Source organism: Sander lucioperca, chromosome 13, assembly GCF_008315115.2.
Source record: "Sander lucioperca isolate FBNREF2018 chromosome 13, SLUC_FBN_1.2, whole genome shotgun sequence".
NCBI lineage: Eukaryota > Metazoa > Chordata > Actinopteri > Perciformes > Percidae > Sander > Sander lucioperca.
In genome coordinates, this window is record NC_050185.1 from 22,065,181 (window position 1) to 22,091,890 (window position 26,710).

General features: G+C 39.6%; 2 protein-coding genes across 5 annotated transcripts in view; one reads left to right on the forward strand and one right to left on the reverse strand.

The window, feature by feature from the left end:
- dpysl3 (dihydropyrimidinase like 3) overlaps positions 1-13,659 on the forward strand; it is a 50,063-nt gene extending 36,404 nt beyond the window's left edge. For 2 of the 3 annotated variants that reach the window (XM_031303565.2, XM_031303567.2), the window contains exons 9-14: positions 1,083-1,239; positions 2,753-2,894; positions 4,319-4,489; positions 7,903-8,082; positions 9,484-9,655; positions 11,788-13,659. In XM_031303565.2, coding sequence (XP_031159425.1) covers positions 1,083-1,239; positions 2,753-2,894; positions 4,319-4,489; positions 7,903-8,082; positions 9,484-9,655; positions 11,788-11,882 — 917 coding nt within the window. In that variant the 3' untranslated portion in view covers positions 11,883-13,659. The remainder of the gene's footprint in view (positions 1-1,082; positions 1,240-2,752; positions 2,895-4,318; positions 4,490-7,902; positions 8,083-9,483; positions 9,656-11,787) is intronic. The other variant, XM_031303566.2, reaches the window with a different exon arrangement.
- A 3,045-nt stretch (positions 13,660-16,704) lies between these two features.
- Positions 16,705-26,710, reverse strand: part of stk32a (serine/threonine kinase 32A) — a 69,643-nt gene continuing 59,637 nt past the window's right edge. Inside the window, exons 12-14 of one of the 2 annotated variants that reach the window (XR_004105639.2) lie at positions 20,692-20,756; positions 19,380-19,658; positions 16,705-19,338 (exon numbers count right to left, since the gene is read on the reverse strand). Coding sequence is in view for 1 of the 2 variants with exons in the window: in XM_036008857.1 (XP_035864750.1) it covers positions 19,547-19,658; positions 20,692-20,756 (177 nt within the window). In the remaining variant the exon portion in view is untranslated. Of the gene's footprint in view, positions 19,659-20,691; positions 20,757-26,710 lie in introns of both variants that reach the window. The other variant, XM_036008857.1, reaches the window with a different exon arrangement.

The window sequence follows — 26,710 nt, forward strand, 5'->3', positions numbered from 1 at the left end:
TGTTCTCGCTTAAACTTGTAGGCAGGCTACTTAGTAGGTCAAACCTCTGGGACCTCTTAACCTGGGACCCTTGCTGTCATCAGGTCAGCTGCTAGCTGCTATCATCCTCGTTTTTCCTGCCGCCACGGCAGGGCGGGCTCAGCTTTTCTTAGACATAAGTAGGGGGGGCGCCAAGGAAAAAAGGTTGGGAACCACTGGTCTAGGAAAAGAACATGATGATTCATGATGTCAATTTAAGAAATTTGCATTCCATTTTTTACTCTGAATATTGTACTTTGGTATTTCACTCTTACTCATTGTTTGCCATCTTTCTCTTGGATTTCGGAGGCATTTGGAATGCACATACCAGCATCACTGCACCTATGCCCTTATAAGATGATTTTACTGTCTTTCCTGAAGCTGCTGATGTACACAGACCTTGGCTGTGCTTGACATTATGAAAAAAGATGCTATTCTCAGAGGAATTTTAAGATTTGTCATTCAGCCCTTTTTCTGTGGTTTAGCTGTCACACAACCATTCCTCACAGTCCCAAGAAAGAGCAGAGGTGAACCGAGGGGCTGCCTGGCTGTTATGGATTGGGAAATATACAATTTTTGAGAATGGAACAGGAAAATGGGAGAGGGCAGAGAAGAAGAATGTGTGTTTGGATGTCTTCGGCGAAAGGCCACATGAGGTTTTAACATGCTTCTTGCAGTCATGTACACCTTTTAGGGGCCTTAAACCAGAAAGGACATTAAACAATGATGTGTAACAGCAAAGGAACATGCGGGAACACAAGAGCAGACAAGTGTTAGTGACAGGAATCAAACCTTATTGTGCATGAAAGAACAAGCTAAACTACTATAAAGCCAAAGTGAAATTTGAACATTGCCAACGGTTTGGCTTTTCAGAGACTAGGCATGGTTCATTTTCTGCAAAGACTCAGATGAATTACGAAAGCTTTTAGTGAGATTAAACTGCTGACAAATTAATCAGGATTCATTGATCTGCAACTGATGATTTTGAATGGCCAAGAATCACTCAAATAAATCAGTTTGATACGCTGTACATTTTAGACTTTTTAACGTTATTTCTTTCGCAGGACATGTTGTGTTTGGGGAGCCAATCACGGCCAGCCTGGGGACTGATGGGACACATTACTGGAGCAAGAATTGGGCCAAGGCGGCTTCTTTCGTAACATCCCCTCCTCTTAGCCCTGATCCCACCACTCCTGATTATCTGAACACACTGCTGTCCAGGTATCTATCACAGCACCTCCCTCTGGTTAGGTTGTTGGCCAATTTATCATCTCGGCTGAGACATGATGCGACCCATTTTTATTAAGTATTTCACATGATATGATATCACCTGGTATTAATATAGTGTGCATAGATAGCATAAGACAAGGCAAAGCAGGATACAGTACATTTGAAGGGTGTACTGTAGCTACTTGTTTCATATTCATAAATTCCTATTCAAATCTCACCCTGGTTGTTAGTGAACTACATTTAAACATTCAATTAGATAGAACACTGCTTAGCACCATGGTTACCATATGTAGTGGTATAGCAGCAGATAAAGCAGGACACTTTCCAACCCTTCGTTTATCAGAAGGCAATTATTGTTAGGAATCTTAAGGAAGAAGAAATAAGTCACAAATAAGCTCCCACACACAGGCACTATGACTGATGACATTGTTGGAATCGAAATGTAGTTTGTTAGAAATGGACCATAAGTGTTGACAGTGTATAGGAGCACATTTTTGACTATTGCCTTATTTCCACTGCATGGTTTGGCTCGACTCAACTCAAATCACTTTTGGTACCAGTACTTTTCTCTATTTCGTTTTCCAATGCAGAGAGTACCCCCTCAGTGTAGGCAGGATTCTCATCTGATTGCCATAGCAACGCTGCGTGAAACTGCAGTGACTTCACATCTTCAATGCGACACTCGCTGGATCCATTCAAGCAAACAGAGGACCGTCTGCACTTCGTCAGTTGTACAGCGTAGTGTGCGGCGTAGTGTGTGGCGTAGTGTGCGGCGTAGTTTTGCATGCTGAGTGAATTAAAAAAATTATGGTCGCTATTGACTTGGCTATTTAAAAAATGTTTTGGTTTGTGCACTAAGTCCTGTTTTGCACTAGTGACAGTTCTCTCTGACCAATCAGTGGTCTGCAGTGTTTTATCTCCACCTTTTAGTATAGGCTTAGCTTGATTGGAACCTCGACTGAGGTGGTACCAAAAAAAAAGGTACTATCCACAACTTTTGCTAATAGAAAAACCAAAAAAGAATGGTTCCAAGTTCCAAGCGAGTTGAGTTGAGAATAGCCCTGGTGTACCATGCAGTGAAAATGTAGCATATATATATATATATATATATATATATATATATATATATATATATATATATGTATATATATATATATATATATATATATATATATATATATATATATATATATATATATATATGTGCAAAGATTATTTTTGCCTGAAAATAAGAATTCTGCATTTAGTATAAGTTAAGTCAATGCATTCTGGTGGGCTTTGTCTGGCAAGTGAGCTGGAGCGTCATATGGAAACAGGAAACATTAGTAACGGTTTGTGCTCAAAGAACAAACTTTGGCACGAGGCTTATTTGAATAACTCACCGTCCTTGTTCTGTTTTGTTGCGCCTTTCCTGCTAAAGTGAATAAACAGATGCAGAGAAAAAGATGCTGTGCTGGTATAATTCCATCTTAACTCTGTATTTTCATGTTTCTTTGTCGTGCAGTGGGGACCTGAGCGTGACTGGCAGTGCTCACTGTACCTTCAGCGTGGCCCAGAAGGCCATTGGCAAGGATGACTTCACTCAGATCCCAGAAGGTGTTAACGGAGTGGAGGAGAGGATGACCCTCATCTGGGATAAAGCTGTGGTGAGAACTAGTTTTCTTCAATAGCTTTTTTCTTTTTACCTTTTCAAACTTCTGAAGAAGGAAAAAGACAAAAAGCAAACAATTAGTGACATGCAGATTTATTCCTGTTCTCTGTCTCCCTCCTTATATCTGGCTTTCGCTATTTTCCCTACCATTGTTCTCCTCGGCTATTACTCTCTCTCTAACTCCCTCCTCTCTCCAGCTTTATTTCACTGTCTTGTTGTCACCTTCTCTGCCTTGCTTTATCATTTCCTTTTCTATCTCCACATCTGTCCTTTCCTTCACCCTTCCTTGCAGCACACTGCCCTCATTTTTCTCTTCCTTCTTCCTTATCACTGCATCAGTGTACTGCTAACAGACACTCCGCATGTGGCTTTGGACGTCTGTGCTGTGCTGCATGTAAAATAGGAATGGGATTTTAAAATGTTAGACTGAACCTATTTCCTGGACGTAGTCCCTTAAAATATAAGCTTGCACTAAACTTGGCCTGAAAGCAACCTTTTGAGCTGCTGGTCGGCATGTTTAAAAATGTACAGAGCCAGGGTAGCTATTTGCTATCTGTTTCTAGTCTTTATGCTAAGCTAAGCTAATTGCCTCCTGATGACAGCTCCATACATAACACAAAGCCTATGAAAAATGGTATGGATGTTCTTATCTAACTCTTTGCAAGAAACTAAAGATAAAATATTCCTTTAATGTCTTGTTGTCAGTTGACAATTCTATTGATGATGCAACATGTTGAAAGGGAATATCATTCAAATGTAATCCAGCTAGAACTACATATATCCATATATCTAATCCATTTATATCTAGAAGCAAAATGCAATTTTAGCCATGCAAGATAAAAGGGGTATGATTGTATCCTAGCCTAGAAATCTAGATGCACCCTAGCGGCAGCAAATGTAATTTGCAGCCAGGGTCAGTCTAGCAACTCTCCGTTGGCTTGCGAGCTGGAAAAAACAAATTCTGGTCAGGCCAATCACATCGTGTATAGAGTCGGTAGGCAGGCTTAACATTAGGACAGCAGAGTTGCGACGGTTCCGCGTGAATTCCCTGCTACTTGAAAACAAAGAAGATGGCTGCTGCTGTTGGCGAACAGCAGTCTTTCGAATCGGCTTTTGCCGCGACTCTGGAAGACTTGGAGTTAAGCACTGAAGTCATTCTTAAAAAGCAAGATGTGTTTGGAGTTTTGCCGACCGGATACAGCAAAAGTTTAATCTATCAACTAGCGTTGCTCTGGTTGGCTATGAGTGCAGAGGGAATTTGAAAGACAACCGTTTATCCCGTCCCTCGGATTGAGCCCTGCCAATGGTGAGTTCCCAGACCCAACATCTTGATGTGGGTCTGGCTTGTCAGGCTAATTGTATCCAGTAACCAAATGATAAATGCTAACTATTCCCTGTTTTTGCTTGTTTCCCTCCCAGACTACAGGTAAAATGGACGAGAACATGTTTGTGGCAGTCACCAGCACCAACGCAGCTAAGATCCTGAACCTGTACCCTCGTAAGGGTCGGATTGCCGTGGGCTCTGATGCCGACCTGGTCATCTGGGACACAGACTCCATCCGCACCATCACCGCCAAGACACACAACTCGGTACGTACGGAGTGCACCGGTCAAAGGTCGTACTTTGTATTTATTTATTATTTTATTTATACTTTAACAGAAATCTCAGCATTTGAACTAGTGAAACTATGTGGTCTCACACCCTCTCAGTCAATCTTACTTGGCTAGAGTGGATGAATGCAGAGGGTAGTACACCAACTTTGAGGGGACTTTTTATTGAGTAATGTTAATGCTGTTATTGTTACAGTAACCCTGGTGGCATCAATCCATATGTTCTCTAGTGCAGACATATTATTGGCTGTGTATAAAAGCATGGGTGAAAAAAAAAAAACATGATGAGACAGATGGGGAAAAACGGGAGAGAGAGAGAGAGAGAGAGCATTTTTGAACAGTTTCCAGAGAGCTCGCAGATCCTCTGAACGGAAATGAAGTCTCAGAGGATGTTCACTAGTAATACAGCTCGCACTGCATTGCCACATGACCAGCCCCCAATGTAAAGTTCAGCCTCACTAAATCCATAAACCCTCAGCAATGACCAAAGTAATGATTAGGAAAAAATGTGGATTATTTAAATGCATGGGTTTATCCAAATATGACAAACATTATGTCAGTGATGCAAACATTGTCCAAAATTCCCTGTACAGTCTAACTCCAGTAAATGAACAGGGAATCTATGTGCTGTATAATCAAGAGGTATTTCCTTCCTCTACATATAATTCGCTTGAACAGATCATCCAAAATATTTTCATGATTGGACAGCCATAGAGTGGGTTTAAAGAATGTCATTCATTGCACAGGATTATGTAGGCCAACATTGATATTTCAAATACTTTTACAAACCACAGATATTTGGAACATCTGTACACATTGCTCATAAGTAGAAATCAGCTCTGGTCATGAGACATTTGATGTCATGGGAAACATCTCATGCAAACTGAATCAGAACTGGTAGTGTAGCGTGACCACCAATTCCTCCATCACCCACTTTTTCAATCCACTTTGCTTTTCTTTAACTCAGATTGGAGTGCTCCGGTGACTTAGTCGTTTAAGGTGCCGACTATGAATCACAGCTGAAAGACTTTGGAAAAATCTATTTACCTAGCAACAATTTAACAACGTTAGTAACAGACAATCTATTGCCTGATAGTGCTGCTTTCCTTTAACAAAATACATCATAAAATAAATGAATCCTTCTGTAGTGCAATTTCTGAAACAAGAGAAACTACATTAGAAACGTGAAACTGTATTATGCAGATATTGTTTGTATTCACGCTGAGGGTCTAAGACAAGGGCCTCACAAACACACACACACACACACACACACACACACACACACACACACACACACACACACACACACACACACACACACACACACACACACACACACACACACACACATTCTCTCTTAGACACATTTTACACATTTACATAATGAAGTTTCAACCATTACACAAACATCAGAGGATCCCAGACAGGCCACTCAGCAGCAGAGGAAGTGTCCGCACAGGAAATAAAGGCTTTACGAGCATAGCACGAATCCTGCTTTTACAGAAATACAGTGAGTGAGGAAAAGAGAGAGTGAGGAAAGAATGCACATACTAACAATGTGTGTGGGTTGGGTTTTTAGGAATGATGAAGTGAAGTTTGTAGATTTGCTTTGCTTAAAGGCCTGATGGTGGCTATTTAGTAGGAGAGAAAGAACATTGCTCTGTCTCCAGATGGAGGAATGGAAAGAGACAGAGAGAACTGGATTAATAATACGCCTTCTCCAAATGTGGAGTACATCCACTGAGGATCCGTGGGTTCTTACATAATGATGTCACCCTTTCATTTCCTGCTGGTCGTCCTTCCAGATAAAAAAGAAGAGAGCAGAAGAGCAGAGCACGGCAGCTCCCAGTTCCAATAAATCTACCTTAATGGATAGTCTGACGACAGGCCAAACAGGAGCGGCTCTGTTTACCAGCACACAGTGTTGGGGAATGCTTTGCCCTGTAGAGTAAATATGACTTAGACTGTGCTGTGTCTTAGTTTGTTATCAGTAAGTCCATATTTGGTCTGGATTGGTTGTCATAAGAAGACATGCTGTAGATGCATAAAAGTATATTCTGACACATGGACAAGAACAGGCAGTAACACACACACTCTGAGACACACTCGGCTCAGTCATGACATAATGTTTGGCATGCAGTAAGTCTTAGTTATGTCCTGTTCTGGCCTGAATTTGGACGGCAATAGAAAACAGGGCCGTGTGCAGAGGAAATAAGCAACAATGGAATCAGGGGAGTAGACCATCACAGATCACAAACATGTCGACAAAAGAAAGTTGGCACAAGGAAAATTGGACAAGGATGAATACTGCACAAGGTTGAAAAAAACATAAATCAAGCAAAAATGGGTGAGGGAGAGAAAGACAGAGGGTAAAAACCAGACAGAAATAGGGATAAATGAATAAGGGGGGAAAGACAACTGGAAAGAGAGAAAGTGAGAGAATGAGGTAGAGAGTGAGAGGAAGGGAGAGAGAGTGAGGCATTAAACACCAGCTGGAAGATGGCAGCTGTTTTTACATGCCAAACAGACAAGTGTAAGATCAAGGTGATGAATGATAAAGAATGGCGGGGAAGCGAGGGATTAAGAGAGAGTAGAGGAGAAAGATAGTTTACAGTATGCATCCACTTCCTGTCTCTTCATCCATCCTCTCACAGCTCCCCCTGTTGTTGTCTTTCTCATCTCCTCAATCCCTTCATCAGTCCTTCAACAGAAGGTTACAGGAGGTTTTATTGTGTTGTTTTGGTTGTTTTTTTCTCAAATTCAATTAATGGAATTTAATTTGATTTAATTTTCAAAACCCAAATGACCCTAAAGCCCCATGACAGATTAATTGAAAACTCCCCCTTGTTAATTCTTACTATCAATGGAGTTATTTGTCTAAACTTTTGCTTCAGTGTTGCTTTTGCAAACACATTTATCAATTCTTAGAGCTTTGTTCCTCGTCCTGTTCATTTTAAACAGTATGTTGACCTTTTATATGACTCATTTAAAAAGTTAGGTTTGTTTGACAGAATGCTCTATTGAGGGCTTAACATGATATGTTGTTTTTTTTGCTCTTCATCTTCCTCTTCTTCTTATCTTTATGTGTTTGTATGGATTTGTGAGAGCATACAGTGTATGAATATGTCTCTTATTAAATTATAAATATGGTTCACATTTACACAACATATATTTATTACTGTCAATGTATCTGCTTTTGTAGTTTTTGCATGATCATTTTACATATTTAAATTGTTTAAATTTAAATTATGTATAGTATATTTTGCATAATTTCTCCTAAGTTACAGTGGGTACTGCTATGTGATTAATATATTTATTGACCCCACACTTGTTTCTATTCTATTTCATAGCTTTTGTTTCAAGTACCTAATACTTTTCTATCTGTGCTTTAGGCTACTGAGTACAATGTCTTTGAGGGCATGGAGCTGCGTGGAGCCCCACAAGTGGTGATTTGCCAGGGGAAGATTGTTCTGGAAGATGGGAATCTGCATGTCACCTCCGGCGTGGGTCGCTTCATTCCCTGCTCTCCCTTCCCTGACTTTGCTTACAAGCGTATTAAAGCCAGGAAGCAGGTAAATCCAGATTCACCTTCTGTCCAGCCGACTATTTACACTTGATACAGCAATCAGTTTGTCGTGGCAGTTGTCATACCACGGTATGTCCTTTGTGAAAGAAAGCTCTGTAAATTGCACAATATGAACCGTACAATGTTTAGAGAAAGAATATTTGTTGCTTTCGATAATCACCCTAAGTAAGAGGAGAGTCAAGATGTTATGGATAGTAAGTGAGGAAGTATGGGAGTGTGGGCTGAAATAGAAGTTACAATGGTGGAGAGAAAAAAAAAGGGTGGGAAGGATGAAGGAGGATGAAGGCATTGAAATGGGATGTGGGGGAGATACAGTAAGTCTGACATCAGCCTCCAAGGTTCAGCCACAGGGCGCTGGCTGCGCTTTTACACCGTAGTGCAAAATGTCTATGCAGTGAGGGTGGTCGAGGCTTTGTCATCATGGTTTTAAAAAGGATACAGTGAGTTTGGATTTGGATAACTTTCCAGAGAGATCTCCCACATACAGTTAAGGTCTACAGTTAAAATAAGTCCCACATTTACAATTTACTGTAGTCTCACAAGAATGATATGATTCAATAAAGGTATTTAGGAATGTTGCCTCTATAACAGGAAAAGCCACAATGTAGCCAAAGGGTTAGGAAAGACTCTCCTACAGTAGAAATGTTATATTATGATAAGAGAAATAACATTGTAAATGTGACATGTGCCATTACAATATGAGTGCACATATTCATTGCACTCATATTCCTGTTAACCACAAAAGCCTCTTTAAAACACTATCCTATTCTCCTTCAAAGTATTAAGAGTTAACCACATTTAACTTTTTGATAACAACTGAAACTCAAAGCAGACTCTGCTGTCTGCTCTCTTGCCTTATCTTATGGGCCAAAAATCTCATTGTTTAACAATTTCCTAATTTGCAGCTGGCTGGTGATGAGAACATGGAGCTGTAGTAACAGTGTGCTGTTGATCTTGGTAGCAGTCACTGTTTTGCTTTCTCCATTTACAGATGTCTCTTTTTAACTCTTGACGGAGCTTTCAAGTTCCAACCTCTGAGTCACGCCACTAAAAGACAGACTGACAGACAATGGCTTGTTCACTACCAGCATAGAGTTTGAACTTGCTTTGCAAAGATACAAATACTGTATGCTGCGCTTACTTGTGTGTGTGTGTTTGTCTGCGTAAATCTGGAACTGGTTCTCGGCAGGAAAAGGGCTCTTTGAAAAATGCATATATAATTCAGACACAACTAGTTACACAACAACCATATAATGCAAAACAGGTGTGGACTTGGTTACATTCAATCTTTTGTGATACTAAACACCATAATGTCTCTCTGTGTTCTTACCCATCCCTGCCTCCTTATTTCTCTCCTCCATCTCTGCTCTTATTGTTTATCTTATAGCTGGCGGTCCTGAGGGCTGTACCAAGGGGAATGTACGACGGCCCGGTGTCTGAATTCTCCATGTCCCGTGGTGGCACCCCCTCGGCCTCGGCACGTAACTCTCCCACCAAACAGCCCGTCAGAAACCTGCACCAGTCTGCATTTAGTCTAGCAGGTAACCCTGCTCCATGTGGTGAGCCCAGCTTCTTATTACGAACCCCTCCCCTGTATCACCCAGTCCTTCCTTTCATGTGTTCATAGTCTAGATTGATTCATACTGTATGTAGAAACATCAAAGTGATATTCATGTGCATCAGTCGAGCCACCATCACGCCCCACTTTTATCTAAACTCAGCTACTACTTCATGCTGTGAAGGACAACAGTCATGTGATTTTTAGCATGTTGTTGCTCTGAATGATGCATTCACATCCCTTGGCGATAAGCCACAAGCCTACAGAGTAACCTCATAATCTCTCATTATCCTTTTTCATACTTTATGATGTGCAAAGTATTTCACTGTGTTTAGATGGCAATTTGTATGTTAATGCATGATGTTAGGCTTTAGCTCCTTTTAGTTTCAATGACTCATCTCTAACAAAGGTGTCTCTTTAATCCCCTTCTCCCACTGAACACTTATTGCTCTTTAGGACATTGTGACCTCTGACTGCTGCCTTTTTGTAATGTCAAGCTACATTCAGAAATTAAGTGTTTTCCACAGTTACACTTCCTGTAAGTCATGCTGGATATGAATTTTGGCTCAAGGCCTAAAACGCACAATATTTCAGTCCAGACATCTGGACATGGTCTATTAAGAAAGCCTATCTAATGTGAGAGATCACAACACTATGTATTCACATTAAACATCTGTTCCATTATGCAGTATCAGGATCAGAGTTGACAGTCTGATTGTGCCCATATGTAAAGTCAGCATAGGATTAGCTCTGATTCAGAAAACAAATGGTGAGAAATTGTTTTTGTCAGACTACCAAACAGTGACATATTCTACACATGGTCAAATTGTGAACCAGATCGTCAGTGTTTCCACTGTTTTATAATCAAACCGATAGCAACCATAGCTATTATTGTAGCCAGTCATTCTGTCCTCCCTGACAGACAGAATGTGCCCACGTACAGTAAATCAATGAGAGCAACCCCTTTTCACCTGGACAGAACACAGCTGGACTCACCGTGGTGTTGGCTGTCTTTGTGAATGCATGTAGAATATTTTAATGGTGGATGACTCATTTTGAAAGTCCACATACTGATGTTTAGCCTTTGGCTGTATTGAGGAACTTTTACAAGCTATGTATGATACCTCATCGATGAAAAAAGACGATGACCTCCGCTGGAAAGAATTTCCACATTTGAGTACATGAATTTAGAGGGGAGTAAGGCTGCTCCTGGTTTCCCAGGCTTTGTTTTCTTGTATGTGTGCATACGTGTGCGTCCTATTAGAATGAGCCAATCTATTTTAGTTTTTCCAGGGCCACCACCTGCAGAGTTGATTTACTTCGTCTGGAATGAGATGGGAAGGATTGTTTGCTTAGATACAATGTATCATAGTCTGACATCATTGTACTTTCCATCTATAGTATACACTTGATAATGTGATAATGCTGATAATATGTTGCAGCAGACGCCCTGGCTCATCCTTTGGAAACACCATGTTTTATGTCAGACTTTAGCTTCTTTTGTTAACGTTTCACATGCTGAAATTTGAATTCCCCTGTCATCTCAGTGACACATACCATACATCATAGACAATAACAATGTGTCTTGAGAAACCTCTAGTGCTTGGAAAGTAATAATGTGAGTGTATGACAACAATTATTTGTGTGCGATGACTGTACTGTGTAAAGTAAGTCTAAAAAGATTGACCGATGGGACAGATTCTGGTTTTAGGAGCAGGGATAACTTAAAGTAAAGTAAATGCTAGACCATTTTTTAAGCTCAACACTTTTATGCATGTGCTTCACACATTCACAAATATTACATTCACTTAATTTGTCCAGTGGAGGGTTCACACATGAAGTGTGCTACACTGCACTATTAGCACTTATTTATTTGAATTTACTTGAATTTTAAATCATATTGTTACAGGCCATTTTTACAGATTTTCTTTGTGTTCATTTGTCCTCAGACCAGCGTGAGTATAAACCAGTCTTTTAAACTTCTCTATAATTCTGTTTTTGCCCTGGTTTTCAATTTGTCGTTCTTTTTCTTTTCCCCTACTTGTTATTTCTCCCTATTGCCTTACAGTACATGCTGTTTGCTCTTTTTACATGTACCTTGCTTTATCTTTTTCTCCTTTTCTCTCTGTTCAGGTCCCCCCACCCCAGATGACATCCCCATCAGGCCTGCTGGCCGGCGTATTGTAGTGCCCCCTGGTGGTCGTTCCAACATCACAACCCTCAGTTAAACAGCAGGAAGACGAGGGGATGCGACCAGAAAACGACAGCAGCCAGAGTGCAGGATAGAGGGTGGGAGGGAGGGGGGAGGGAGGGAGGAGCAGATGCAGAGGACCATGATTAGTTAAAAGTTAAAAGAGCAAAACACTGAATCCTCATGCCTTACCTGTCACAATGCTACCTTGCTCAGATGAGAACAGTATCCATTTTCCTGTTGAAGTTGTATTGAAGTGGTTTGGCATTGCTACTAGAAGATAAAGTTACCACCCAAGCACAATACACATGACCAGTCTTTAACTTCACTTCATGTCAGTATAGAATACACCACAAATACAGTGAAAACATGTTCACTTTGTGCTTTGGAGTAAAACAGCATACCATCACATTCAACCAAGAAAGTAAACAAACCGTGTTCTCAAAGGAAAATGGAGTCCGCTTTTCTCAGTATGATGCAATGGTTCTTTCATCCTGTTTGGCTTTCAATGTCACCCCCTTTTCAGTAGCCTGCTTTCTCCATAGTCAGCAAAACATAACACTAGATCCCACATTAGCCATGTATTATCATGCAGTACCGTTGATTAGCTCTAGGTGGCATTGTATATAAGTTAGATGTAATGTAGCTTTGTGAATGATGTTGCAGCGTGTTTGGGTTTACTGGACCAAGTAAAAGGTATTCATCAAGTCTCAGAGCAGGAGTGCTGTTGGACATGGAGCTACATGGGCCACAATAACATGGGTGATGTGATCCATGATCCTCTTGCCCACCCTCCTCTAAAATGCTTGATGAATACCATCCGTCGTGATGTATTGACTGAATAATTACTGATGTTAAAAAACAGGAAGACAGACACACCTGCTTAAGAAAAGATTTTGCGAAGACAAAAGAATAAATAATTTTAATTTTAGAAAGGGTTTTTGCAATTCTATCACCAAACGGTTTATATGAGTTTTTATTTCCTGCGCTCCATCTTGTCTGTATAGAAAAAAAAAACATTTGAAAAGAAACTGTCCTTTGCATTTGCTTCTAGCTTATTGGCTGCTTCTGTCACCCTGAAATAATCTTGAAAAGGAAAACGGAGGAAATAAGATAAAAAAAAAAAATCCTGTTCACACGAAGTACTACGAATATACTTAACTGTCCCTTGTAGCTCAACCATAACTTGTAATGATGCTCTTTGCAATTGAGGGCAACAAAGAGAACCAGATGCAATTAAATGAATAAGTAACAAACACCTGCTTTCAGATAACAGCACTTCACCTCCTGCTTTACTTTTTCATTCCTGACAGACTGGGCTCTCAGTTTAGGACAAGAGGAAGACCATCATTCTCTTGTCATTTTTAACATAGCCCTAGCTCTAATGCAATCTTGACCAATACTAATTCAACATAAGCCTGAATATAACTATGGGCCTAAGTTAGTTTACCTGAGACACTCTGATAGAACTGATTGTGTTGGGGCGCCTTTGAGCACTTTTTTTTTTTTTTTTACGTCTGCTGTTTTCTGATAAGGCAGAGGATTGTGGTGCAGTAAGGGAAGCTTTTATTTTGTCACTGTCCCACTGTGGGGGAGGGTGGGAAGGAGATTTTTTTATTTGGCAGTGGTAGGGCAGACGCTGAGGCAGGCACAAGTGGTGGTTTGTTGTATTTATGTTAGTTTGACAACCTTTGGTATTGTTTTTATGTTGTTTCTTTTTTACTGTTGTATCAAAACCCAGAAATGGCAGGTCAAAAATAAGGTGTGTCGTGGAGGTATGATTTGTTTCCTGAATAAACATGAGTTGCAACTGACTGCCTGAAATGTCTTATTTACATTATTCAATTTAACAACAATAAGTATGCACTCAGGGTGGACATAAGAAAATTACGGTTTATATGAATAGTCTGTATCAATGAATAGAAAGAGAACTAAACTTACAGGCATTAGCATTACATTTAAGATTATTTTTTTATAGAATTTGCACTGTAAATTAAAGTGCATACACCATGTATTTTTGACAACATTAATGCAGATGAACTTTACATGCTGAGTCTCCTATAGTTTGTATACAAATAATTACTACTGATTTCTCAATAGACCAAAATTACTTAAAACCATAATGCACTATATACTGTTTCTGTATCAACATTTTATGTTCTTATGAGCCTATATTTTTCACTTTATTGGGCACTATTCTCCTTTAATAGTGTATACTGCCATGACAGTGAGCCATGGCTGTGTCTGATTGTGTGAACAATTCAGACAGAGTTAAGAGGTTAAAAGTTAAATAAGCAACATGCATAATATAAGCAACATTGGATGACGTTTGATTAACACCAGCATCAACACTTAAAAAAATAAAATACTTCATGCTAAGACAAATATTGAGTCTTTAGGCCTATGGAAAATAAACTATTTCTTATCACTGGACTAACAACTCAAGGCCCATGACATGTCGTGAATGCTCCTATTTTGATGCAATCATCTTATGACCACCAGGGGCAGCACTGAGCAGCCTAAACTAATCTAGAGTGTAGAAGTAGAGCATCTGCACTCAAGTTACCTGCGAAAATGGTTCTAACTGATGCTGACATTTTCACCTTCCCGACTGTTTGTTCAATAAGCAACTTAATTAGCGCCTGGGGGCTTCTCCTAGGGTTAGCCCTGCAGGATTGTGATACACAGCCTACGACAATCCTGATAAAAAGCTAACACGTTAGCTTGTTTTTGCAAGTGTTAGCTAGCTAGCTAATACATATTAGCTATGGCAACATGGTGGCACCACTAACATTTAGCTAGCACACACCTGCTTATAAACGAGCCAACGGAATTCCCACCAATAGAGGAGTTCCATTTTAAGGTAACGTGTCATTCATATTGCGCGATTATTATTGTTTTTAGTTGGCGACGGAAATATTCAAGCAAACAATCATAGATATATAGACTGTCAGTATATATGGCAAACAATGAGGAAACCTTTAACAACTGTTTAGTGGGCGACAGAGGGAGATAGTTTGGCTGGCTGCTGAAGTTAGTTTTAAGTTAGATATTCGACAGCCATTCACAGTTAATATGATATAATGTTTGATTGCTGTAGTTCTAGCTAACTAGCTGAACAGTAATTGTAGATAATGTTTTCAACTCTAAATATCGAATAGCAGTTAAGTGTGTGGTTAATGCATGCACTAGCTTTGTAAGGCATTGTGAAGCAGCTACAGTTTACTGTAGCCTTAGTTAACAACAGTATCATGCTAATTTCCTTGGGGCGTAAAGTACAGTAGCTTTACATAAACATATTGACATTTAGATGTTTTTTGTCAATATTGCAGCGAGGAATTGTAAAAGAAGAAACTGTAAAAAGAAGTATACAGTGAACCTAGCCTACAAGATGAGCCTGTTTTTGCCACACATTCTGGGGCAACATTACGTCAAAACTCCAGCAGTTTACAAACGTAAGTCGCATATCTACCTTTTATTTTCTGTCATTTACAGTAATCAGAGCTGTACCTGCATCACTGTCTCTGATCATATTTGTAATTGGACGCTATGGTGTATCCAAACGGTGTAAATTTGGCATAAAGTTATGATGAATAATTGAACAAAACCACACCATTATGACTCTCACTGTGTTGTCTAACTGACAGGATGACTAAAGTATCCACTCAGTTCCATTGTGTTTCCTAGGCCTACACTCGCCATCACTGTGAGGTCAAGCAATAAAACTGCTGCAAAGTCCCTCGTGCATTGTTTAATGGTGAGTCAATGTCTCGTGACATCATAGTAACATGTCAGACGACAGAGTATAATGCAGAGGTCTGGAACAAGAGATGACTCAGCAACCTCAATCTAAACAGGGTTTGTGTGTGTGTGTGTGTGTGGTGGTTGCTTGTTGGTGTTGTAGCTTACAAAATGAGAAAGTGTATGACTGTAATGCATAGACAAAGACAAAGACATTTCTGGAGAGGATAATGTAGATTAGTTGTTTTCCAGTCCTTTCCTTTTTTAAATAAGCCAGAGTTAGTGTTTTTGTGTGTGTGGGTGTGTGTACACAGCGAATAGGTACAGTATATTTTCAACATTTATGTAATATACCGAGGTTTGCTGCTTCTATCTGTGGTGATTCCGAACAGATTGGGGAAGCACTTATCAACTGAAAACCCCTCTCAGATCAGCCATTAGTGTGGGAATGTGCTGCCTCAGCTCAGCCCACTGTGGGGGAGAGAAGGAACAGTGCTTTCTAGATGACCTAAGAGAGTGGTCAACACAAATCTGGTAACTGTGGATGTGTGTGGATGAGAGAGAGAATAGGGAAAGCAAATGGTGCATGTCTGATGATGATGGTGCATTATGTAGGAAAGCCCTGAGACACATTGGAAAAGAGAGAGAGGGAGAGGGGGATAGAGTAAAGAGAGAATTCTAACACTTTGCCAAATTAGACCCTGTTCATGTAAAGATAAAAAGAAGCCACTGAAGTTAGAAATAAAGAATACTTTTTGTTTCCATTTCTTCTCTTGTATTTAAAATATCTGCAATGCTTGTCCTTGTGGCTCAGTTATATCTATTAAAGTCCCTCCACCCCTCCAGGTTAGTAACTGTACCACTCGTCAGTTAACATTGGGGGGCAGCATTACTGTAGAATAGTGGAGAGCAACCTACACATACATATCTACATCCAAAGACCTTTTAGCATGATTGATGCCCTTTCCCCTTTAAATCCCTTCACTATTCTTGATTTTGAAAAAAAAGCTTTTATTACCAATGTCATTCTCTGTCCCATTTTACTTACAATCCTTATTCAATGAAATATGGCGATTCGGAAAGACACAAAGTGAAATAAAGCACAAGGCATAGTCAGATTTGTTCAGAAAAAGAAAGTCATTTAAGGCACACCTTAATAGTTTGCAACTCCATCACATTTAAATACAATATACACACAGTGACTACTGAAGGACAACAAAACCTTAATATGAATGAAATTAACAGCTGTGGAACAAATCTTTTTCCAGACTAAATCATTTCTTTTAGGCAGATACGTTTTGTTGAAAAGTGGTATTACCTGGGTCAAATATTATTTGTCAATTATTATTTTGTATGTTAACTTTTTGGAATGGTTGAATCTGCCATAACAGATAATTATCGCAATTAACCCAACCCATCTGGTACTCCTATTGTATGAACAAAGTAAGATAATCATACACAAATATAATTCACCCCGGTTATACCCAGGATCACTCCATCTGTTTAACTATCCCACTATATCTTACAACTTATACAGGAAACCACTTTTGGATCTGTAAAATTACATCATAACAACAATAACAACAACAACAACAACAACACAAAGTTGAGTCAAAATATTGTACCAATTTTCAATAGAAAAGTGCCAACAGTAATTGTATTGCAGATAGATAAGATCAAGGTCAATAGAATGACTACACATTTACTTAATGATTTTGAAAAAAAGCTTAGGTTTGTACTACCTACATTTATAGTTTAAATGGACCAGCTGTGTGCCATAATTCTGGTGTAAGGCAGGGCTCGGCAACCTTTTTATTATGAGGTGTCATTTTAAAATGTTCTTCTTAGTGCCATATCAGCATTAAGCCTGCCGTCATTAACCGAGCTCGCTCAGGCAGTTTTTTTTCCCCTTTGTGCCGCATTCTGTGAAGAAGGCAATGAGTACTAGCCAATCAGAGGGCCGGGTCTTCGCGGAATGCGGATGGGGAAAAAGTCAAATAAACTACTGTAAATACCAGGATGTGCTCCTGCATGCCAATGGCTGTGATGGTCATTTAGGATGTGGATTGGAACATTTCCAAAACACACTCTTGCGGTAGCTCAACCAATGGCACACTTGCAATAAGTGTGCCATTGGTTGAGCTACCGCATGCTAATGGTGGCACGCATGTCTAAGGTTGCTGACCCCTGGTGTAAGGCATCCCTCTGCATCTTCAGAGGCAGGTGTGGTTTCTTACAGTAAATCTTAAATCGAATGAACAAGGAGTATTGCATGGCCTGTGGTTGTTTATTTGTTTCCGTCATTGTTTGTTTTGTTTTGTTTTTCCCAATGTGTTATCCAGCTGGTGCTAAATTACTGTTGAATACCATCTGTATAAGAATGTTGTTGCAGAACGTATTCTTCTATGGGAGCAATTCATTGCGAATACAAATTTACAGACTTATCTGGTGGCACACGTAATTGGTTGTATTCAACACAATAGAGGAAGGACATAAAATATTTGACAAAAATAAGTTCCAATGCAGACAGTAACTGAAAAATAAATCTTATATAGGACTCAGCCTATTAATCCTTGTCTATTAAACCACCCCTAAGGGAATAAGTAGTCACTCACAGCTTTAGATTTTTTATGTCTCTGTGTATAAATGCTACAGTTGATGAAGAAGCATGTGCAAAGCAAGGTTCAGTGCAAAACCTATAACATCTACCCTTTTCTAAGTTTTCATAGCTATAAACCTTTTTTTGAAGACCCTGTAGGTCATTTGCAGATTGAGGGAAAGGTTAGCCAGTGTCAGTGTTTTAAAGGAAAACTAGTTTGACAAAAAATCATCAGAAGGTCCACTTACTTGTTGTGCCCGGAGCGTTCAACCGCTCCCGTTGGCCTTAACTAAGCAACTTCATATAAGCTTCCACGGTCATGAATGGACATTAAAGGTTAACCTTAAAACAATTGTTTAAGTGCATTTTAAATTTTCAAATTGTTTTTTTCAATAGTAACTTAAAGCATACGCAAGTGAAGAAAACACGTTTTGCCTATATCTGCAGCTGATGGAGCTGGGGCATTGTACCAAATGTTGCAATCCTACCATCTTTGTTAGCTTGACTATCAAAGCTAAGCATAATGACCACTACAACAATGTTTTTGCTGCTATGATAAAGTGACCCATTCACGCTCAAGCCTACAGTTCAGCTCTTCATTTTCTATCTTAGAGGAATCTGTGGTTGCTGTCTTAAAAACAAAGGTCTCATTTTGCCTTACTAACCTCTGTTTTAATGTGTTGTACTCTTAGTGTCATGCTCGAATCTCAAGCTGTCCACCCAAGTGTTTGTTTTTCAATATGTGTTGCTAACCCAACTCATTATGCCAATTCTTGTTAAGTCCATTCCCATGTAGCACTGGTGAACCATTGTTATATTTAAATAACTAATCAACCAGAAAATGCATCGCTGAGATTAAAAATCTGAGTGTCCTGCCCAAAACAGCAGCAGTACATAAAGCTTTGAGCCATAGCTGACCACGTCACTTTATTTCCTATTACAGCTGAGCAGGTGTGGCATTGTCTCCTTTTTGGCAGACTTCCTTTTCACTTCAGCACGCTGCCCAGAGTAGAGGTTGAGCAGACCTTAGAGCACCAGAGTGATGTAAGGGAGCATGATATGAATGACACTCTGCTGAGAGTCCTTCTTCTTGTGACAAGAAAGCAAAAGCCTCAGTCTGGCATGGCTGCTGCTCTCAGAGTCGAGTTCACTCCTGCAGTTATGGAGCTCTTGATGTTGTTTTTGTAAGTGAACAGTGAAGCACAAGGGCATACTGCTTTTGTGTTTGTATAGGCGATGTAGTGGTGCAGGATAGGAAGGTGCAGATAGAACAATAGGTGTCTGGGTGTAAATTGCTGATCTACAAGCTGTGGGCAGGGGCAAGTGATAAGGGACTAGGTAAGGATCTGCGATCATGAGACCTATCCTGATAAGTAAGCCGCCTGTTCAACATTGTTGTTCTGTCCATCCTCTATTGCCTTGTTCTTCTCACTCATGGACAGCTCAGAGGACTCCACCACTTCTTTCTTTGACCTGTTGAGTAAAGAACATCATCAGAACACGTTTGTAGACCTTTATTGACAGGACAGCTGAAGACATGAAAGGGGAGAGAGAGGGGGAATGACATGCAGCAAAGGGCCGCAGGTCGGAGTCGAACCCCGGCCCGCTGCGTCGAGGAGTATACTTCTATGTGTGGGCGCCTGCTCTACCAACTGAGCTATCCGGCCGCCCCATTAGAACACGTTATTGACAATTTATCAGTTTACCTTAACCTTTGGCCTGTGATGGTCAAAGATAGTGGCTAAAATTACATTTTATTATTTTACCTTTCCCATAGACTTGTGATAGCCAAAGTTAGCCATTTTTCATGACGTTTTATCAATTGACAATGGCTTTTTAGCCTATCTGTGTATTGTTAAAAAAGTATTTCACCGCTGGGGAGGGACTTTTTTCATAAATCTGTGCTGTCTATGCAGTAGAATGGTGCAAACATTTAAAGAATTGGTGCTACGTGACCAGAGAAAAGAAGATGTGATATCCCTTTTGCTCAAAAGGTAGAAACCCAACTACCAGAATGCACTGCGCCACAACGGACCAATGATCGCTCCTGCTGGTGGGGGACGTAATGTGAGCTTGTCGAGCTTAGTCCGTTTTTAGATTTACTTCAAGAAACATCTCATTTCCATTATGGGGGACCCGGCTGTCTACCAGTTGCTGTGTTTCTGCCTTAATCACACGCCCACATACATTCTGCCACAATCAGCCACATTATTGTACTTTTAGACCATTTTACATGCTTGAGCCAGCAAGCAAAACCTGTTTTTTATACTTTAAATCTAGGCCTGGCTACAGTCTAAAAACTACAGAACATTTATTAACCATACCAAACAAAGTATTCATTAAATATTTATTTTATATAGTCTTTAATTTGAAAAATAAGCTTTATTTCTAGTTCTTTAAACAATGGCAGTTGTGATGTTTCCTGAAAGTAAACCAGTTATTTCACAATGAGATGTACAGTATTGGTTGTGGAGAACATGTTGGGCAGGTAATGGAGGTTCCTTACTTTTCTCTGTTGAAGACAATGAAGTCTCTCTGGACATTATCCAATCTCTGCTGCAACTGACCGTTCTGGAGGAGAGACAAACACAGAACATCAGCAACTCAATGATCACTGATGCAAATTCTGAAAAAGTAATAACTAAATCTGTGCCGATCATTAGTCATTTTTGGTCCCAGCCACAGAATCTGAATCTATTACATTGAATGCACATACATTTGTTTTGGTGGGACTGGTCAGAGACATAAACACATAGTTTTGTCGTACCTGCTGACTCACACCCTAACACACAGTATAGTTTTAACAGGCAGTAGACTGTACACACTACTTTCCTCATCAGTTTCTTGATTCTAAGACAGATTCTAAGATGCCAGAAGGGGAAATTGATTTTAGAGGACACTCTGTTGTCTCCAACTGCTCCATGCACTTATACATGTGTGGCCCACTTAATCATGCAAGAACATCCGGCTCTGTCATGCCAGGCTCTCCTCACACTCCTGCACTGCCAAGACAAGTAGGCAGGTGCTTTCTCTCCCAAGGAGGCAGTGAGGAGAGAAATTATAGAGATCATTATGATACTCTAAATTATATTTGGGACATCCAAAATGTCTTCACTTTGGGGGGATTTCCTCAACCTTTTTAAGGTTCCTTATCCTCAAGAAAAAGATCACACGCACAACTGATACACAAGTATGATTACATGCTGCTTCCCTACATATCCATCCCAACTTCCAACTTCCTGGATGCCTCTTCAGGAAAAAAAACGGAGCAGTCAGTCACACAGTCAATCAGCCCAGCAGAGAGGCTCTGTACAGGTGCTGTCACAGTTGGGAAGCAGCCACTGGCAGACCAAAAGCCATCAACTAAATTAGGGCAGGAAAATAGAGCGGAGAGGGAGCTGTGTACGTACATAAGTGAACGAAAAGAACAGGTGGTGTAGAGTATGCATTGTGTAATGCATTTTCATGCGTGCAGTGACAGTCAGTGTCTTTTCCTGTGGGTTTCTGGTCAAGAGACCCTTTCACAGCAGTATCTCAGAGGAAAATGGCAAATTCACGTGGACACAGAACCCCCAAACATCCAGCCAGAGACAGGGTGTGCTTGTGTGCGGCTGATGCAGACTAACGAAAAGGACAACGAAACAAATAGGCAGACAGAGGAGAAATACTGTATATAATTTGTCAAACATCAGTGATAGATGTGATACACAAGAGAGGGATATGACAGATGTGACGCAAGGTATGATGTAGTGTCTCTCTGATGCGGTCATAATGACATATTCTTGGGTCTAAAGGCATGACAGAACCTAACAATGAAACCACCACCTTCGTATAACCTTTCTCTGTATACCGGTTAATTTACAAAGCAGATCTCTGGTGTCTCTTGTCACTCTTTTTTTTTTTTTTTTTTTTTTTTAACTTGATTCAAATAACCAGGAAAAGACTTTAGGGCTATTTACAGCAATGGCTGTTGCAGAAGGAGGTTGAACACAAGCTGCACTGCTGAAACCCTCATGCAAAGCTAAACTTTTGAGGTACTTTTGCTGTGATTTACAGGCATTTTTAAGGATAAGGAAGAAAATGAAGGAAGGAAGGGCCTTCTTTCCTGATCTTTATTTCTGTACTTCCTTCATTATTTCCTTTGCTTTATTAAGGAAAGAAAGAAGGACAAAAGGAAGGAAGGATAGACGGAAAGCTTGCTGTAAATGGCATTCATGCACAATGCCAAAAGACGCCCTATGGCCTTGCAGAGAGAACAGTTAACTGAAGGCAATTCACCGCTTGTTTCACTCTGTCCGTCTCTTCCTCTCTCTCTCTTTATTTTTATTTTTTTTAAAGGCAGTTCAGAAGCTAATTGCTTCATCTGCTAGATTAAACTTTCCATTTAATGAGACAAACCAACAGGGAGTGCTCTGCTGCACGAGAGCCTTAAACTACATTTCTCAACGTCCTCATCTAGGTTTACTATATTTCTGTCTGAAGCTGGGGCCAGCGTTTGTTTGTAATGTGACTGCTAATATGCACTGTGAAGTAAGGATTATGTCTTATTTAAACAATCTGTTATGCATTAATTAATATCCCAATAATTTAAAGAATCCCTGGTAAAAAGCCGAATGTGCATGCAAAATAATGGACCCAGTATGAATATGTAGGCTATATTATCAGTGATTTAATTGAGTTAATTATAGCTACATTATGAGCATAGCGGTGACAGGAAGGTAGAGGCAGGGAGAAAAAAAGAAGAGCTAGAAAAATGATAATATAAGGGGTACGGAACTGTATGGGGGGGCAGGCATTAGGGAACTAGCATACTTTATTCTATATTGATCTACTATGCTTCAGAAATGCTGCACAGACTACCCCCTCTCTCTTTCAAACAAATGCATACAGACACACATACATACACACTCACTCACTCACTCATTCACACTCACTTTCCTTCTTAGTCTCTCTCTTACGTGTGTCCTCACAGGTCCCTTGTGCATTGCACAAATACAATCTGCCTACAAATTGCCAAACTGATATTTATAGACAGTAAAGCAAATATTCTCCCTGATTGATGGACAGACCACACGCTGCAAAATATGACTACTTGAAATTAATAATATGCATGTTAAACAAATCATTTAGAAAGAAAGGTGAGAAGTTTCAGTATTGCATTTTACACAGTATAATATAATCGAGTTCATGGTCCCTCTTACAAGCAAAGGGTTGGTATTTAGCTGATTAGCTGGGCGCCATTCACTGTTAACAGTGATTTAATCAAGCATACCAATGCAACAAATTTCTTAGCAAAACAATGGGATACGAAAAGAACCACAAGATCAGAGAAACAATCAGAAGCAATCTGAAGTACATTTTACTAAGTACTTTTAATATATGATACTCAGTCATTTATTGATTAAAATTATTTTAGAATGCTTTCTCCATTTTCATGTGAAATATCTGTCAAGCAAATACAGCTGAATGTTATTAACCCTGGTTTCAGTCGAGCTGTATAGTCAAATATTGCCTATATGATACCACAATGAATAAGGTGATTCAATTAGGAAATGCAAGCCACAAGAGAACAAAACCATTTAATTGATTTAATGTTAGATTCCCTTAGTCCGACCATACGCTGTTACTTCATCTGTGTCCATAAACATAACAAATGTTTCCCTGTGAACGGCTACTATCATTATTTCATTAGAATAGGAGACTTTCTCTTTGTCTGAATGGGCCAAGGGATAACGAATATTGCCCGGCTGCACAGTGAGATATCACTGATGTATACACATAGGCAGGTCTCCACAAGCAGCTGTCAGCTTTCGTAAAACATGGCGCACTTTGGGCCAATGCTGACTTCTCGTTGCAAGCTGGCAAGGTATGTACTCTAAAGCCTAGACCACACAAATCGCTTCACTTCTATTAGAAAAGAGTCCCATAAACTGCTCTAATGTGCAAAATGTGTGAGAGGGTCCAAACATATTGACTTTGTAATGACATAAGTTGTATGAGTGTGTGTGCATACTGAATGTGAAGGCAGGTTTTATTGAAGTGGGAAATGACCCAACACACCCTACTGCACTATTACTGGTGAAAGCACACAATGAAACCATGACCTATTCTTATTCTAGTTACTGCTGGATCTCTCTGAGCTTTTACTGTCTCAATGGAAAAAATCTAAAGATTAAAAATTGGACAGAAGCCTAGAATTCAGTGTGGCACTTCCCCATTGTACCAATCGATTGACTCCTGTACTCTAAATACATTTCTTTTGATAAACAGACCTGGCCATCTGTTTTTAAAGGTGAATTACTAAAATCTCTCTTGTGGCAGGGAAACTGGCTGGTGTTCAATGTAGGAATAGAAATGCTACCTTTTTTAGTGTATCTCATACACACTGATATCAGTGGATAGGCCTGGGCAATAATTCAAAATTATAGTTTATCCTCTTTCATTGGAATCGTATTGTGATGAAATCATGTATGAAGATATCATGATTAGGGTTGGGTACCGAACCCGGTACTTTTACTGGTACCGACCGAATCACGTCGGTACTACCGAGTATTGGTTCAGGTAAAATCAAACGGTGCCAAATTTCAGTATCTGAGAGTAAATGCAAGCTTATCTGTCCTCTCTGCATGTTGACAGAGAGCAGAGGTGTGGACGGAGCAAACTACGTCAGCTCTGAAGTTTTGTTGAAGTCACAGTGAGTCACGGCAATGCCGATAAAGTGGTTTCAAGTGTGGTTATAGTTTTTCAAAACTTCACGCAGACACCTTTCACTCTGATATATTAATGGCAAGCCGAAAGCGGTCGCGGTGCTGTTGACATTACACTTCCTCTGAGACGAGCAGGCACAACGGTGGTTGTGTGCCCTGGGGACTGACTGACCGGCTGAGTTTGCAAGGCAACTTTATTTCTGCAGCACCTTTCAGCAACAAGGCAATTCAAAGTGCTTTACATGAAACATTAAAAAGCAATTAAAAACGGTCATGATGAAAATAAAACAAAAGAAAAAAAAGATTAATATACAAATACAAGAATAAAAGTTACAGTGAGTAAGACATGAATAATTATTCAATTTAATAGGTTGTAGGGACGGGTTTGGGAGGAGAGAGGGAGGGGTTTTATTTTTGTTTTTGTTTAATTTCTGTCAGTGTAAAATATTCCAAGTAAATAACATACTGTTCTAAGTAAATAGGTTTGGAATTATTTTTACAACTGAAATTATTTTTTTGTAATTATAGAGGGAAAGTAATGAAAAAAGTACCGTTGGGTACCAGGAACTGAATTCCAGGTACCAGTATCGGTAGTGGTATTGGTTGAGATGCGAAAGGTACCTAACCCTAATCATGATACACATTTACGTCTAAATTTATATTAACAAGCACATACTAACTCATTTTTTTGAGGAAAGCTGATGTGAAAAATTTTGAGGGGAATATCATTTGAATATTGCTATTTTGTTTTTACATCACACTTTACATTACCACTTAGTTCAATGCAGTTAACAAAATGGACTCCAACTGGCAACCTTCCAGTCACAAACTTCTCCAACATTTGAGCTCCATTACCCCAGAATACAATAGTGAACACAGTTCAGAACTGGCTTCTCTCTGCATAATAATAGTGGAGAATAATGGTCCATTTGGAACCCAAATGTTGGTTAAAATAGATTGTGGCAGGATTTTCTTCATTAATTAATTCAGCTTTACCATGCTCTATCGTGATATATATCATTATTGAGATATAAAATTACCTATATTGAAGATTTTGGTATAGCCCAGCCCTATCAGTGTAGAATGACTATGGATACAGGACAGATAATGACACCTCTAGGGTCACATATAGCAACATATTTATTGAATACTGTGTGACAAAGTCATGTCCCATTAGAAAACGTTCAAAAGTATATGCATAGAAGTTAGAAAGAGGAGTAATGTGGCAATGGTCAAAAACAGTAGCATTGTCAGTTGTGACAAATGAAAATCTCAACACATATTTTATTATCCAAATCATATCACAAAAATGGAAAAAAAAGGTCTATGATTAGCAGACCAAAGCCCCAGATGGTTATGAAAAACGTCAGATATTGAAAGAAAATATTAACCACAAAATCTGCCAACTAAAATATTTCTTTTTAGAATACCGGTTTTGTATATAGCCCCAGAAGAAGCCCTTGTATAATAACATGTCAACCCGACATTTCTTGCCACACACAACGTTTTTAAGGTATCCTCCAAGCTTTTCAACACTGTACTGTAGGTCCTATTCGGACTTAGATGAATGTAAACACAAATGACTTGAGGTCTTTTAAGCTGCAGTTATCCTTGAAACAAAAAGTACAGCACTGATCAGGTCCCACTGCTGCACTAGGCCAAACAATGCAATAACTGCTGCCTAACCACATTCACTATCACAGTGTTTATGAGTGTGTGTATATGTGTGTGTTCCTCCCACGTTTCACTTGACCGGGTGATCAAATTAACCTTTCAGTGATTTCCTCTCTGTTTTGTATAAACACCCAGAGGACAGCC